Genomic DNA, 17,765 nt, shown 5'->3' with positions numbered 1-17,765 from the left:
TAAAGCACTTGACTGCATCCGTTAAGTATCCGTAATTAACATGATCGTCACGTTTTTCCTGGCTCCGTGCTGTCTTGTTCACAGCCTCCCTCACATGCCTACAACCCACTGAGAAGATCCTGGTAATGGGTGTCACTCAGCCCCCGCTACTCAAACACAGCAGCGCGCAGATCTGCGGAGAGGCACACTTCCTCTGCTCAGCTAGTCAGGATTCCTAAGCTCAGGGATTTTTCTGAACAGATTCTGGCATTCTTTTCAGATAACCCTTTTATTGCTCATCAGTCCATGCCTACTTTCCTCCAGGACAGCACAAAAGACACCTTTCCTATACTCAAGGATGCTTGCAGCCCATCTGTCTCCGTAACCCCAGTCCCTGATAAAACCAGGGCGTTAGTTCTTGCTCAGCAGAGCCAGCCCGCCTTCCTACCTTCATCAGCCACTGGGTGTTGTTCTCCAGGATGTTCTCCAGCACCTGCAGCCTTTGCACGGAGTCGTCGTAATCGAGGGGTGCGTCCCTCTGCACGGCATTGGACATGTAGGGGCTGGAGGAAGATCGGCAGCTGTCGGTCTCCGGCAGCAGGAATGTGTAGCTGCAGGGCCCGTTCTGGACCTGGTACTGCCGCCTCCCTGTGCTGTCCACACTCTTCCGAAAGTTATTGTAGGCTGAGGCCAAGACAAAATCACAGCCAAGAGTTAGGACAACAATCTGCCACATTCTTTCTCCCTTTGGGTTATAAGCTGTGAGCTCAGCAAACTTGCAGGCACGTATGCTTCCCGGCCCGCTCGCGCGCGTGCGGCTGCTGTCTAGAGCACAGGGCTGTGCTGCATGAACAAGTCCATCAGTGAGAGCCGTCTCTTCCCGTGCCTGAAGCAGGCTTGACTTCCAGTGCCTTCTCTCCTCTTCTCCCCGGCACACTGGGAGCTGTCCTGCAGAGGAAGGAGCAGCCCAGCTCACTCCAGAGGTCTGCACAGACTCTTTGTTTCTACCCCGAGTCTACAGTGTCAGTATCCGAATCAATCACTTTCCTTCCCTTATATGATAAGTTGATAAGAGCAGCCAGACATGTGCAGCCAGCCGCTCCGCCCCCTGGCTCACCCACTATCTTCCTGTAGGGGGTCACTAGCCAGGCAACAGGAAAAATCAGAGCATAGTGCTTGCCGCCCCGAAGGACCGTGCACTGCAGGAACCTTCTGGGAACAAGGACCGGCCACAAGGCCCCTGGGCATGTCATAGGCACCACCCTAATTATTTCCTCGAGAGACGCTGGGGATCAGTTGTCTGCCCCGCGCATTCGCTGGCTAAGCTTGCAAAGTAGCTGAGGGAATCACTTTGACTTTAAAGCAAAAGTTTCTGTGTTTTCCTGTAGGAATAAAATGTCAGCTGTATCAGGATTTTATTTGTGTCATCGTAAATAAAAAGAGCACGAACACCCAGCTCTTGTAAACTGTGCCTTTTCAGGGAGGAAGGGGGAGGTACAGTCCTGTTGTTATTATTTGATTTTTTTTAACTATTAGCTGTCATGCATAATTTTTATTTTAAACCCAGTTTGATGTTATTCAGTCAAGTTAACAAGATTGGTTTCTCAGCACGTACATATCTGTAACTTAAAACAAAATATCCATTTAAATACACAAAACTTAAAATACTTTGGCCTCCTTAATGGTCTATTGAGTTATGATAGATATTTAAATGAAGTACATTGAGAGGGAACATATACCCTTTACTGTACTGGGGTTTGCTCAGGACTCATCTTACTGTAACATGTTATTAATTAAATTAGTCCCAGTCAGCAGGCTGAGGCAAATCACTTTCCCCTTTTAATTAAGCGCTAAAGCCCTTGGCCATAAAAGTCAAGGGCTGCACTTCTAAGGCACTTCCAGCCCTGCGGCTCTGCTGGCCCAGACTCACTTCCCTTCACAGCTAGAACTTAATGCTAGAGATCGGTACTGTGTAAATTCCAGTATCCTGCAGCTGATTCAAAGGATCTCATCTGCCTCCAGAAAGCTCAGGCAGTACCACATTATGCATGCCTGGCTTTTGAAGAATACAAGAGTCATGATTTTAAATCATCCATGTCTCTGGACTCTGCATGGTGAATTTTGCTATCCACAGAATCAGTTTGGAAGAGTTCTAACTAAGTCTATTTAAAATGCATCCTGTTAACAGACTGGCTTCCCAGTTGCTACTGGTACAGGGGTTCTTGTCCCAAGGTCCGTGGGCAGATATCATGGGGTCCATGAACTTGGAGAAGAAAAAAGATGTGTCTTTATTTTTCACCAACTGAAATTCAGCTTTTCCTGTATAAATGAGGAGTTAGCCAACCACATTTTCCATCAGTGGAGACATGTCCTTCTAACAGACACCTCGAGCCTCCCACTTGTTAGAAGGGACTCACAGGCTCCACAAACTACTAGATAGTTCTGTGGCTCAGAAAGGCTGAACTCATTCTCTGCACAGACAGTTAGTAGGGGAGGGAGTCTGATTCCTGAGAGAGGATGCATGGTTAATTATTGCCGACATCCCCACTGAGAACACCTAGAAGACAGTAGGCAGGCCTTAGTGTCATCCTGAGTACTGTGTGTACTTAGTAAAGCTTAACTGCTCTCTGCCTCAGTTTCCCTCCTTGAAAACTGAGGCTGTTCTTCCTCTGGATGGTCTTTGGAACATTCTGGATGAAGCTGATATACAATAGGCACAATTTAAGATTGCTAGCTTCTCTTTCCTTTCAGACTCGTTTATTAAATGAAGAATAATTAGCTCACCATCAAACAGTAGCTTTGTGGTTCAGGACTTAGTCTCTCATTCAAGGTGAGGCGATAGCAATGGACACGAATCTTTTTGTTTGTTTGTTTGTTGTTTGTTTGGAAAAGCACAATTCAAGATTTTAATATATGCTTCAGGTTGAAACTATTCACTAGTGTTCCAGGCAAATCAAGAAGCTTTGCAAGAAGAAACATTGAAAAATAGATATGCCAGGTACCAAGTGAAGCACTCTGCCGGGCAAAGGGTGACTCACATCAGGTCTTCTGATCCAAAGGGGACCATGGGACACGGAGGGAATGAGGCCAAAGGCAGACCACTGTGAGAGCATAGAGGAGAAGCACCAAACCTCTGTGCTTTTACAGTGAACATTGTCCTCTTCCAGACCCCACCCCCAGAACATGATAGGAGCTGCTCTTCATAGATTCTGAAATGGAAATGACTGAGAGTGGAGTCGGCACGGCTTCTTTGAGGAATGAGGTGGTAGAGGCTTCAAGCTCTCTGGACTGCCCCATGCAGTAGCGTGTGTGTGTGTGTGTGTGTGTGTGTGTGTGTGTGTGTGTGTGTGTGTGTGTGTGTGTGTTTTAATCGTTTAAGAATGTAGGGATCAAAACAAGGCATGGTATTACATGTCTGGAATCCCAGCGCCCAAGAAGCTATAGCAGAAGGATTGTTGCCGGTTTGAGGCCAGCCTGGGATACATGGAGGCTCTGTCTCAAACAAAGCAAAACACATACACACACACACACTTATTAAAAAAATCATTGCTAGCTCATACACCCAAATAGGTTATGAGTTAGAAGCAGGGGAAGGAGTCAGCAAATCTGTACCCGGGGGACAGGACATATTCAGTGAGTACTCACTGTAGAGTTCACATCCAACATGAAAAGAGAGACCTTCACCTAACAGTATGGAATATGCCAGGGCAGGGAGCTAGTTCAAAGATCAAAGGGAAGTGACATTTCAAAGCTGGATATAAAGTGTTAGGAATGTGACACCATTGCAGAGCAGAGTGACACAGTTTGACAGGCCTCAGGGCACAGGAACACAGTGGGCCTCACAGTCAGAACTGCAGAGAACCCCCAGGAGATCCTCACAGGACATAAACTCCAAGGAGGCCAGCAACCAAAAAGGCCTCTCCTGCCCATGCTATTAGTGCCACCAGCCAATGGCTGCTACTTCCCACCATGGCCTGGGGGGTAGCAACTAAACATGCCCAGGTAGCCTCCATCCTTTCTGCGGCTCTCCAAAGTGTTCCCTTTCCATAGAATCTTCTCCCTCGGTCGCTTCCTGACAGGATTGCTGAAGCCGATGAAGATACAAACTGAGTGATATTGTTACTCGTTTCCCAAAAGCTGCCCCCAGCATCCATCACCTCTGGGGAGCAGCTGTGCATGGTGCTGCTTGTTGTTGTCGTTCTGTGTATTTTCTGCCCTATTACACATCATCAGCTGAAATTTCAGAGCCCCATTTACCCTCTCAAGATCAGTTTCTGGGGGCTGGATGAGATGGCTCAGTGGTTAAGAGCACCAATTGCTCTTCCAGAGAACCCGGGTTCAATTCCCAGCACCCACATGGCAGCTCAAACCTGTCTGTAACTCTGTAACTCCAGTTCCAGGGCTTCTGACTCCCTCACACAGACATACATGCAGGCAAGTCACCAATGGTCATAAATTTTTTTATATAAAAATAATAATAATAATAATAAGTAACTGTCTCCGGTTCTCGTTAAGCCATTTGATGGTACCAGAAAGACGTAGTTACCTATTTCCAGAAAGGAAGCCATCTACAAAGACTTAAACAAAACAAAACTACAATAACTTTTTTAATTCTCTGGGAATTCCGTACAATGTACTTTGAGCATATTCACCGCCTATAACTACATAACCATCCTGTCTGCTCTCCCCACCCAACTTTGAGATAACGATTTCTTCTTCTTTCTTCTTCTTCTTCTTCTTCTTCTTCTTCTTCTTCTTCTTCTTCTTCTTCTTCTTCTTCTTCTTCTTCTTCTTCTTCTTCTTCTTCTCCTTCTCCTTCTCCTTCTCCTTCTCCTTCTCCTCCTTCTCCTTCTTCTTCTTTCTTCCTTCTTCTTTCTTCCTTCTTCTCTCCCCCTCATTAAACAATGATTAATTCACCCTCTCCCAGCAGTTGTCAAATGCCGCTAACTTTGCAGCTCATGGTGGGATTTCATGCTGACCCCCATGCTGGAATTTTAGCTGCCTGTTGCTTGCACAGGTCTTATGCATGTGGTCACAATCACTGTGAGTTCATATGTGTATCCGCCCTGCTGTGTCTGGCAAACCCTGCTTCCTTGATGGTATCAACCACCTTTGGCTCTTATAATACTTCTGCACATTATTCCACAAGACACTGTGAGTCTTGTAGGGAAGGATGCGTCACAAAGACCCTTAAGCACCACCCTGTGGCATCATTTCACCCCATTAGACCGAGGCAAAAGCTACAGGGTCTCCTGAAGGCTTTGGCTTCTCCAACCTTTAAGGAATCTAATCCCTCACAGATCCCCTGCTGTCTGAATCATGGAGTTAGAGTGGCCAGACCCTAAAGTCACCCAGAAGGTGGTTGATTCTGTGCAAGTAGTGCCCTAGGTAGCCAGGTACTTCCCACTTTTAAATCGGCACAAAGCGGGCAGCTCCCATGTGACCCGTGCCAGAGGCCATTTGTGAGTAGCTTACACAGCCTCCACTGTCACTGTGAACAGTTTACAGAACGTCACTAGGTGTTTTGTCAGATAAGTGCGTAGACCCGGGGCCTCTTGCCTGACCTGGATGAACATGCTCACCACATAACAAGGGACATTTTACAAAAGCCTGTATTATTAAAAAAAAAAATACACAGAGCACACAGACCATGCACAGGCACGGGGTCCCCTGCACTCAGATCTGAATCGCAGTCATTCTCTACAGTGCCAGGCAGCCCTCTGAGCCAGTCCCCTGCAGGACCCTCACCAGGCACAGCGGAGCCCTCTTTCCGTGCCATCGCTGCCTACAGCCCTGGCATGCTGACTTGCACAGGCACATCTGGCCAGCTTGGACTGCATTTCTGGAAAGTGCCTTGGTATATGAGAGACTCAGTGCTGAATTACCCTACGATGCGAAGCTGGGACACTGTGTCTTTGCGGTCAGAATGGCCCACTTGGGACTCTCAGGCGCCTGGCATTCGACAGTGGGGAGAAAACCGGGGGACCTCTTGGCCATCTCTCCTACTGCCCTAGGCATCTTTAAAATTGGCAAAATAGTTGATATGTTTCTATATACACCTCAAAGTTCATTTGTAGGAAAAAGCATTAGGGCCTCACTGGACATAAAACTTGTCAGGGAAGTTTTCTACTGTTCTCTCCACATTGTCTGCAGTCATTAATGGGAATCAAGGAAACAACCAAAACTGCCACGCAGGCACGCAGGCACACACACACACACACACACACACACACACACACACACACACACACACACGCACGCACGCACGCGCGCGCAATGGGTGGGGGGAGATAAGAATATTTCAGTAGTCTCAAAGCAGTTCCTGCAAAGAAATACCTTGGCATGGCTTATTTCTACTCCATATATGTTGACCTCGATCTGAATGACTCAAAGGCAGACTGCAGCCATCAGCAAAAATGTTAGCTCAGCAGACCAACTGCCACCACTCCCGGGCTGCCAGCATGCCCATCTGGAGCCCAGAATCTGGGATGCTTTGAGGTAATCCCCAGATGTAGACTGGAGAAAAAAGTACCAGAGGAAAGCCCATTGAAGTTACTCCGAGGCCAGAAGAAATGTTCAAAGAGGCACAGATCCATCAATACATACATAGTTTGTCATTCCTGGTAAAGATGAAGAAATCAAGGCTCACTGAGGCGAGAAGCAAAGACTCCGGTTGGCCAAGTACATCCTTGGGCCCTTGTTTTTTACTGATGTAATGACATTGAATTTAAAGCTATGGAATGCATATGTGAGTATACATGCATGGGTGTGTGCACACAGGCATGCCTGTGTACATACACTCACGGGTCCTCATGCTTGTAGAGCAAGTACTACTACTCGGCTACTCACTGAACAGTATCTCAGACCCTAAAGCAGTCATTTTTTCAGTTTTAACAAGGCAGAAAACCAATCTCCTTTGGAAAGGATTGAGACTTGCTGTTTTGGTCTGGCTGTCACCCCTGTGTAGTAGTGATATTCCTCCTAATGACGGGAATCCTTGTCATAACCCAAAACTGAGCTGCTAGGCACTGTGTGAAAGTACAAGCTTATGTGAGTAGCATCAACATGTGATCATGGGGATGGGGACAGCCCTGAGGTCATCCACATGGGGACCTGTGATCATATATGTGAGGGAGCAACCTGCGATCATCCATAGGGGGCATCCCTGTGTGAGTACATAAACTCATTCATCAGTGGAGACTTAGAATCCAGTCCGTGGAAACCCAGCGTGTGTGCCAGTGCTGTGTGTTTACATCACCCCTACTTTTTCATTGTTCTGGCTTTTGTAATTCCTTCCCAATCTGTCTCTTTAGCTTGGTCCTATATTCACAGCTAGGAATGTGATGGGTCTATGAAATAAAACACAGTGCCAATTGGAGCATGATTTCCTGTTCTCCTTGTGTATGTACTTATGTATGTTTGCTGTATGCACATAGCATTTGACATAAAATAGCTGGCCCAGTATATTTAGAGTATAATTAAGTCACCGGCTTAGAATCGGGCATCGACTCTGGAATTTTGTGAGGTGAGGAAGTGAATATTTTGTTAAAATCATTCTGTGACTGCCAAAGGAGGGAAAGACCGTCTGCCAGATGTGTTTTCAGGCCACTTCCTTTCCTGGGAAACAGCCATTTCCGCCAACCGCCAGCATGTTTTCATCTACGGGAGATGGTGACAAGTGCATTAAAGGCACACAGGATCTGTAGCATGGGCCTGTCACCCTTAGTCACCATCTTCATCCCAGCTGTGTGACTTCCATTTGACAAAGAACTGCAGACCTGGTGTGTTGATGAGTGAATATGAGGGCAGGGAAAGGGGCTGCAGGATCACGTGACTTCTCAATGCCTGCCTTTCCTGTTTAAGTTATATCAAAAGGTGCCAGGTGCTCACTCACTCTGTTATCCGAGTGTTTACTCTGAAATCTTGTCTGAATGACACATAGATAGGAGAGATTTTTTTGTTTTAAAGAAACTTAAAAGATTCTCAGATTGTTTACAGTTTGCACCGTCAGGACCCAGCAGAGCCAAAGTGCCCTCGTATCTGACAACCACGCTGCATCTTCTAGAGCCCATGGGCTCTGAAAGGGGGAGCTCTTTATTTATTAGGAACTTGAGAAATATGCAAGTAAATATTTTTTTAAGATTACACCACAAATTCCTCAAATTTTTAGGAAGATTTCAGTTTATATAATTATCCTGTTGTATAAAGTTATCTCAAACACTGTTTGATTTTTAAATATTATCATTCTAATATTTGGGGGGAATATTTTATCTCTCCATCAAAAAAACAAATGTCCAGATACAAGTCACAGCTTTGAGAAGACAGTGAGTACAATTCCCCAGCGACGAGTAATTTCCAGCCTGGCATTGCTGCATTTCCTCTGTGGAGGGAAAAGTGGTAAACATTCTTTGTAAATGATCCCTGTGTCATTGATGGCTATTTCACCCATGACCTGAGTTTAATCTTTGCTCTGACACAATAATTGATATTTTGAGGTGAGTTTACTAGCTAAAATCTTACATTAAATATTCCTAAATTAATTTCAACAGACTTAAGAGTTTGGATCCTACTGTTCCTGAGAAATGTGTCCAGCCTCCCTTCATAGGCATTCTGAATGAACTGTCTGCATCTCTCACAGAATGAGTTTTCATTTCAAGTGGCTTAATGTCATGTAGATTAATCTTCTTTTAATCTAAATTTGTAAATTTTTATCTTAATTATCGAGAAACTTTTTTTAACAGAGATAAAAATGCCACAATGAGTATTCCCATTTAGATATATTATCTCTCTTGGTTTTAAGTTAACATAAATAAATAGCTCATGTCAAGGTTATTTAAAAAAAATGCACATGACCCTCATTTGGTATTCCCATCCATCTGGCTGAGTTAACATAAAAATCTTTCTGTGGGAACTTACATTTGGTCATGGACTTACATGGACAAAAATAATTTTTTAAAAACTGTATCACGACTATGATAAATGGTTGAGCATGAAGGTTACAGTCATGATTGCAAGCATGAGCATGAAGGTTACAGTCATGATTGCAAGCATGAGCATGAAGGTTACAGTCATGATTGCAAGCATGAGCATGAAGGTTACAGTCATGATTGCAAGCATGAGCATGAAGGTTACAGTCATGATTACAAGCATGAGCATGAAGGTTACAGTCATGATTACAAGCATGAGCATGAAGGTTACAGTCATGATTACAAGCATGAGCATGAAGGTTACAGTCATGATTACAAGCATGAGCATGAAGGTTACAGTCATGATTGCAAGCATGAGCATGAAGGTTACAGTCATGATTGCAAGCATGAGCATGAAGGTTACAGTCATGATTACAAGCAGCCATGATGCTTGTACTTAGGTGCACAGAGGACATCATGCTGTCTTTGTCCCAGCATGGGTCCAGTTGTCTCTTAATGACCAGGTTTTCCTGGTTATCTGCCCTAGGTAACTGTGCTTTTCTTTCAAATGCTGTCTTAAGCCCCCAGTCTGGCAGCCACCAGCATACCCTCCAAATGTTCCCATTCCAGGAAAAGGCACGCGTCAAAGAAAGACTGACACAAAAGAGAAAATAAAAGGAAACAAATCAAAGACTGCAAAGAGAGGCCATTTATTAAGTATTAGGTCCAAGTTCCTGACATCTGTTTCCCTCAAGAAAAAAAAAATGCAATAATATTTTTAAAGCCTAAAGACGATTCTAGTGGAAAAGAAATTATCTACATGATCCTAAAATCCTGATGTCTTTAAATGACTTTCTCTTTTAGTTTATATACCAAGATTACAATAAAAATCAAGCCAAAAGAAAACTGCAAGAGAAGTTCCTATTCCAGAATGCTAACATCAAGTCCAGTATTAAATGCTCACCTGCTCCCTCTGCTGGCCTCCTAACAAGTGACGCACAGAACTGCCATTAATGTCATTAGTAGAAACACTAGGCAGTTTAATCAGCTTCAACTCATAAGTAACCTGGATGCTGTCAGTCAGAATGCAGAATAGCACGGCGCAGACAGAGCCTTAGCATCAGTGTATGCAGGCCTGCACATTTAGTGTGCACAGCACACACAGACATAGTTACCAGCCATAGGAGATGAACCGTGCTTCGTGACAGAAATCTGTGGTAGCAGTCTCCAAAATGAGTGGAGTTTGAGACCCAACCACCTGCAACAAGATCCCACTCCAGAGAGGCAAAGGAATGCTGTGTCAAAGGTATGGCTTGGTGGCACCGGTGGTGAAGTCCATGCCCGCTAGGAAAACAGGCAAAGGTTAAATGAACTGCTGGAATGCCTTCAATGTCGGTTTTGATCCCAACTGTTTACTTAGTCAAAAAGAAGTCATCTCCCCAACCCCAACCTGCTCCATGGAGCATCCTAAACTGAGAGAAATTAACTGCAGTTGAACAAAGGGATAGTGAAGGTGTAAACTTTTAGATGGTGCCCGGAAGGAACTCACTCCTAAAAGAGTCTGCTCGGCAGTTGGACCTTACCCGCCAGGGGAGACTTTGAAGCAGGGGAGTAGCCCACTCTGATCTGGAAAGTCCTCTGAGTCAAGAGTGGGAAGGGGGTGGCAGAGAAGCTGCTGTGGCCCCTTGTGGCAGATATTTCGGTGGCCTGAGCTTCAGTGATAATGCAAGGGTTGTAAACATTGGAAAAGGAGAATTAGCATGACTGCTATGAGGAGTTCAGTGATTGGGGTTGCTAGACTAGCATGAGCAAAGTCCTGAAGTCCATCCCCAGCAGCATGGAGTATTCTCAGGGAGAATGAGTAATAAGAAATGTCTTTCTTTAGCATCTGTAAATGCTGGACCAAAGAATCATTTTAATAGCATGAACAATATGACAAGACAATAATAAAATATTAGACTGATATAGTGCTATGGAGAGTGGGAGCGTAATGAACATGGTTTAGCAAATGTCTCCGTCGTAGGATGAAGCATCCTTTAGGATATGCCCAAGAATGGTATAGCTGGATCTAGAGGTAGATCCCATCTCATCTTCCTGAGGAACCACCACACGGATTTCCATAGTGACTGTATGAGTTTGCACTCCCACCAGCAATGTATGAGTGGTCCTCTTATTCCACATCAACAGTATGAGCTTTCACTTGTTTTGTTAATCTTAGCCATTCTAATGCGTGCAAAGTGAAAGCAAAGTAGTTTTGATTTGCATTTCCCTAATGGCTAAGGATGTTGAACTTTTCTTAGTGTTTTCCAGTCATTTGAGTTTCCTCTATTGAGAATTCTGTTTAGATCTGTACCACACTTTTTAATTGGGTTATTTGGTTTTTTTTTTTATAGATATCTAGCTGCCTTAGTTCTTGGATAGTAGTTCTTTACTAGATGTGTACTTTTTAAAGTATCTTTTCCCATCCTGTAGGCTGCTGCTTTGTCCTAACGATGGTGTCCTTGCTGTACAGAAGCTTCTCAGTTCCATGTGGTCCCATTCATTAATTGTTGATCTTAGTGCCTGTGCTTACAGTGTTCTGATCAGAAAGTCTTCTGTGCCAATGAGTTCAATGCCATTCCTTACTTTCTCTTCTATCAAATTCAGTGTATCTAGTGTTACACTGAGGTCTTTGATCCATTTTAAAGTTTTCTGAAGGCATCCCAGGCTGGTGATACCAATTCTTACCCTCTCCTGGTGCAGTAGAATCCAATGAGAATCCTTTCTGTGCCTTCACCACAGCTCTCAAAGCAGCTTGACAGTTTCTTAAGGCAACTGAGAAGCTCACAGACAAAAATAATAAAAACACAAGCAATCCTTTGCCATTGGCAAAGCCCAGCAGATAGAGGAAACGGCCAGGCTAGCAAAGCCTTCACAGGGAAAACTCATGGGCGCTTTTTACCAAGCCACTGCCCTTCTTGCTAGACCAGTCTCTTGAGGCTGCTGCATAAAAGGTACCGCAGACTCAGACTTCCCAGTCAGTGCTAGCCTCCTTAAACAGTCTTAACTGACATCCCGCGTGCAATGTGGATAAAAAGAAGCTGTCCGTCACTCAAAGCTCCATGGCTGGTTTTTCTTATGCTGAGTGCTGAAGTTAATTTCATCAGTGGTCCTTCCCTGAAGGCTCACCAGGTAGGCTCTGTGGTTTCCAGCATGCTTGCTATCCTTTGCTCTAGTTTCTGTTCTAGAAGAAATACTCAATGAGAGAAATAAAGAAGAGCCAGTTCAATGAATAAAAATGCGAAAGTGTTCATGGGGTATTGCAGATGATCCAAAGTAGAGTTAATCTACAGGATACAACATGTAGCTTAAAACCTTTAATTATATAGATATAGATATTCCTTTGTTAAGGGTTGGGTTGTATTACTCCTAAATCCAAGTTGAAATCCTATCTCCAAGGACCTCAGATTGCTGCCTTATTTGTAATTACGGTCATTCAGGTATACTGAATTAAGCTAGAGCTGAAATAGTGTGAGCCCCTCACCCAACATGGCCAGTGTCTTTACAAGAAGACTATCATGTGGAGAAAGAGACATCCTCTAAAGATGGGGTGTAACACTGGAGGTGGAGAACAGGTGATAGTACCCCCACATAGCTATCGGCCTCTAGAAACCTGGGAGAAGCCAGAAGAGGTATGATCACGGGCCTCAGGAGGGGCCTACACCTTGACCTGGGATACCCTGGCCTCCAAAACTGTAAGAGTATGAGTTTCTGTTCCCAATGACACTTGGTTTGTGGCAGTTCACTTTAGAACAGGCATTACCATATTTCTCCACCAAACCAACCACCTGATGCTCATGCTTTCTCTTTAGCCAGGAGGCAGGGGGGCCCCCAGGCAGTTCTTAACTTCTGATGATACCAATAGCCATGTCCAACTCTTACAAGACTTTCTTGGGAGGACTGCTGATCTACAACTGCAGCCACCCTCTAAGGGACCAAGCCTAGTGTCATGTCCCCTTGGAAGCTCTCCCTGTCCTTCCTCATGTCAACTCAGGGTCACTGTACTTGAGGTGGAATAGCTCGCCACATCACTGTGTGATGCAGTCCTAACCTGAAACCTTATAGGCCTGATGCAGCCCACTGCTGCTGTCAAGTGACCCGTGCACATTCATCTGCTGCACCCACAAGGGTGTCTACTACAAACCTAAGACAAGCGGGTGTAGGGCTCCCACCCATGCTGCCCGTGTTTGTCTCTGCTGCCTGTGTGACAAGAGCCCCTTCTCCATTCAGCTTGCCGCTCCCGCCACTGGAGTGGTATTCTGCAGAAACTTAAGATGATGTCCTCAGTCCCAGCCACCTCAAGCTACTGCTGCAGTAGAGGAGAACAAGGGTTGTCAGGAGTACCTTGACTGGGAAGCCTTAATCTAAACACCCAGAAGCCTTTTCCTTGACATCTGAAGCTCCTGGCATCTTGGCTCCCCCACCACACACACACCAAAGGTTCTGCCCTTTAAGTTGTGGTGCTGTGGAGGTCTGCAATGGACTCCCCCATCTTCTCTTCATCCCACGTGATCTGGAGTTTGTTTTATTCTAGTGAAACCAATAAACATACAGAAGTCAGCAGCTCTGAGCCAAATTCAACTATCAGATGCACAGCACCTGACATAGAATAACTTGTTCCCGGGTAAACACATTCAGGGATTCCATTGTGCAAATGGCCTAGTAAATATGCTAGATCCTGCACATAAAAAAGTGTTAGCAGAGCCGGGAAATGGTGGTATACACCTTTAATCTTCGGAGGCAGAGGCAGATGGATGTCTTGAGTTCAAGGCCAGCCTGTTCTACAAAGGGAGTTCCAGGACAGCCAGAGCTGTTACACAGAGAAACTGTCTCTAAAACGAGAGAGAGAGAGAGAGAGAGAGAGAGAGAGAGAGAGAGAGAGAGAGAGAGAGAGAGAGAGAGAGAGAGAGAGAGAGAGAGAGAGAGAGAGAGATACCCTTCAACATTATTTGCCACATCATGGATGGCACTGCCCTTATTCTGCTACTTTTAGAACTACTGGACTTCAGCTGAAAGCCACACACCTTACATTTGAAGACTTCATGACAGGTGGCAAACCTTCTTTTAAGGGCAAAGCATGCCCCCAACTACAGCGTTAGCTTAGTATGTGGATAAGCTGTCTGTGGTATTACAATGTTAGTCCTTTGGGGTTTCAGCTGTGTGCAGTGTTACAATGTTAGTCCTTTGTGGTTTCAGCTGTGTGCAGTGTTACAATATTAGTCCTTTGGGGTTTCAGCTGTGTACAATGTTACACTGTTAGTCCTTTGGGTTTTTAGCTGTGTACAATGTTACACTGTTAGTCCTTTAGGATTTCAGTGCTCTTTCCTTGTATTCACTTCTATAGGTGTGAAAGGTATTTTAGTTCCTATACAAGAGACAAAGTAAGCCTAGAAAGACCTCTAGAAAATAGGTCCTCCTGTTTTTTGCCAGAGCCAAATGTTCTAGAGCCTTCCACCTGCCTGCACAGTAAAAACACATTCTGACATATCTGGTGGTGGGAACAAGGTCTCCTCTGGCCTCCTGTGGCACACTGCATCTCTCCCACGGCTCATTCAAACCATGGGTTCCCTGGCCCTCTTTGGAGAAAGTTTCACCCCTAAGGGCAATTCCAAAGTGGGCTTCTCCCTTTACCGCCTACTAAAAATAGCATGCTGACTTTGTGTCTCCCACACTCAGCTGTCCTGGTAAGTGTGTGGCTGGTGGCCTTTGAGCAGAGTCAAGCTTGGACTGTTAGAGTGACTCGTGGGAGAAGAAAGCCTTGGAAATGCTCTACAAAGCTGGTATTTCTAGGAAAACACTCATCTAGAACCTGCACCTGTCACTATCCAACGCCAATCCTAATCAATATTTTAGTTGGCAAAGGGAGAGAAAACAATAAAGCTTGTCGCCTTAAACTTTGGGAAACCCCTTCCCATGATGAGTTTATTTAACACTTAAAAATATGGGTGTTTTCAGGACTACAGAAGCAAAGCCCGGCTTGCACCTGTGTTCTAGAATGTATTTTGAATGCCTTGATGACCAAATGGGGAAATTTTGGGACTGTTTTCTAAATATGACCTTACATTTTACTGTATGATTGTTTTCTCTTTGGAAATATTCTACTTTGTGGCTCCCAAAATGTCAGTAATGAGGAAGTAAACTAGATTTGAATGGGAGGCAGAGGTGGGCGGGTCTCTCTTTTTTTTTTTTTTTTTTTTTTTTTTGAGGCCAGCCTGGTCTGTATGATGAGTTCAGGGACTACAAAGAGAGACCCTGTCTCAAAGGAAAAAAAAAAAAAAAGAAATCAAATGTAAGACACCATCTGAGAAACTCTTTGTCTGCTTGAGTTAGAGTCTAGTTTTATACACATGACTAGCTTCAAGCTCCCAGAAGTCATCCTGCCTGCCTCAGCCTCTTGAGTGCTGAGATTGCAGGCCCGAGCCACCACACGCAGATGTTCTGTGACAGAAGAGTGAAGGCTGCACAGGAGCCTCGGCATCTCGGGGCAAACACAGGCTCACTAAGGTACTAGGCAGCCATGCCCGCCTTGGGGTGGAAGAGCTGATGAACACCACTTAGTACTCCATTCTTCAGCATCTGCCGAATCACCAAAGAAGAATTCCCTCTACGATTGAAATGGGTCTGGTCTACTCCCTTAGGAATGATGACCAGAGTGCACTCTGTCCCCTGTAGATACTGAAAACCATGTCTGTGTTCAGAGTTGAACTGTCCGAGATCTTCTGATTAACTCGTGCATTCCTAAGGAAAGTATTTACTGGAACTTTTTTTTACGAGGGGCACTTAAGCAATCGTTTTGGCTCACAGATAATCTGAGCATACCTGACATTAACCTCTGAAATCAATGCTAGAGGTATATTGTGAGTCCCTTGAATCTTATACTAAGAAAAGATTTTAGAGAAAACAGATGCAAAACAGCGTGTTGCCTCACCAGGAGTCACCAGATTTCATAGTTATAAAGGAAGATACTAACAGATGTTTCCTAATTTATACATAAGTGGAATTGATTGCAAAGAAATTTCATAATTTAAATAGTACTAGTGAGGAAGGGACTATGTGCTGTTTGGTCAGTGGCTGAGGTACAGTTTGAACACAAGACAGACAGATCTGCTCCCAGCACCACCAGCCCTGGCCAGATGCTAAGGCTCCATGTGCCCTTGACAGGGAGGCATTATCCCTCTGTTAGATTCTCACTCCTGAGTGATGAGTCTGTCTCTTCGTACATGGCTGTGCATTTCCTATCCGCTGCACACATTAGGAAACAGGGAACTGGGGGGCATCTCTGCCATCACATGATACGAAATTGCCAAATTTAAGCGACACTCAAATATCAGCCATGGGAGTAAGATCCATGTGCCCTTACGAATACAGTCTGACCTACACGTTGTTAGGTGTTAGCACCTCCGTGATGCCCCTATGGCTATTGGCTGCCTAAAACTGGAATCATCTGAGTGTCAGAAAGAAAATTAGACGCGCTTATGTTGTACATAACCCAGTAAGGCAAAATTCCTTCCCCAGACCCATGGCTAGACTGTGTATCACTGGAACACAGGCTTCCTGACTCTTGTTTGTATAGATAACTACACATGATGTATTTACACATTTAATGTTGTTTGACAAAGAGTCCATAACTGTATTAATTTTTAATAGGTAAGAGACTTATTACTCAATAGATTGCTCACTCCAAAAATCTCCACACCCTGCTAGTGGTCTGTCACTTCTTGGCAACTTCTGCTCATCCCCAGATTCATCTGTAATCAAAACCCCCATGTTTCATGTTTAGTTTGATTTCATGGTACAGACACGCTTTCAGAACAGCGCTGCACATGGAGGAGCTGGGGACAGAAGGGTTCACAAGCTTCTCTTCTGCCCCATCTGAGACATTGATCCGTCCTCTCCACAAAATGTTTACATTCATATCAAATCTGGGGTTTAGTGAACCATAAAAGCTAGAGGTTAATGGAAACAAGAATTGACCCCAAAGCATATTTCAACTGATTTCAAAAGAGACAAAGCAGATGTAATTACTGTGAAAAGTACTTTTACTGCACTGAGCCTGCTCCCGTGTAATCTCTGCTTCCTCGTCCTCTTAGCTGCATACACCCATGCATTCCAAGTGCACAGTGACATTAGCAGAACACAATTCAGGGCAGCCCTGACTCCTCAGATCATTAGAACTGGAAGAGAAAGGGCATAAAGAAGAGTTATCTCCTGAAGCACTTTGTTTCAGCTACAACTTCACTTGATATTCTGACAGTATACACAACAATTAGTGATGACTTGTTAAAGTGACCTCAAAGGGGCTGGGAAGATGGCTCGGTGGGGAAAGCGCTTGGTATGGAAGCTTAAGGACTTGCGTTGGAATCCTCACCACCCATATAAAAAGCCAGGCATGACAACAGAGTCTGCAACCTCAGCACTGGGATGGGGGGGGGTTGTAAAGAGATAGAATCCCAGAAGCTGGTCAGCCAGTGGGGTTCAGTGAGAGACCCTGCTCACAGACCAATTAACACCAGACCCTGGCCTCTACACACACACACACACACACACACACACACACACACACACACACGCACGCACGCACGCACACACACACACACACCTATGTATGTGAACATGAATATATTAAAGCACACATACACGTGCATACACATTCACACACGGCTTTACAGCAAAGTGATTCTTTCCTGATTGCCTTCTCCCCAATCGGATTCTGCCAAAACTTGGCTGTTGCAGAAGATACTTGCTTACCAGCACAGTTCTGTTAAGTAGGTGGGGGTTCACTATGTCTCCAGGCCCCACCATGACTCCATATATGAACCACAAATTGCAGAAATGCCCTGG

At 44.8% G+C, this 17,765-nt stretch overlaps 2 protein-coding genes across 3 annotated transcripts in view; one reads left to right on the top strand and one right to left on the bottom strand.

Moving 5' to 3' along the window:
• Positions 1 to 1,172, bottom strand: part of Angpt2 (angiopoietin 2) — a 51,335-nt gene extending 50,163 nt beyond the window's left edge. The window contains exon 1 of the mRNA XM_005082601.4: positions 428 to 1,172. Within this exon, the coding sequence (XP_005082658.1) occupies positions 428 to 715 (288 nt within the window). The 5' untranslated portion in view covers positions 716 to 1,172. The remainder of the gene's footprint in view (positions 1 to 427) is intronic.
• Mcph1 (microcephalin 1) overlaps positions 1 to 17,765 on the top strand; it is a 191,418-nt gene that overhangs the window by 129,138 nt on the left and 44,515 nt on the right. The gene's annotated exons all lie outside the window — the stretch shown is intronic.

The sequence above is a fragment of the Mesocricetus auratus genome, unplaced genomic scaffold (assembly GCF_017639785.1).
Source record: "Mesocricetus auratus isolate SY011 unplaced genomic scaffold, BCM_Maur_2.0 Super-Scaffold_100031, whole genome shotgun sequence".
Lineage (NCBI taxonomy): Eukaryota > Metazoa > Chordata > Mammalia > Rodentia > Cricetidae > Mesocricetus > Mesocricetus auratus.
This window is presented reverse-complemented; position numbering and strand designations above follow the sequence as displayed.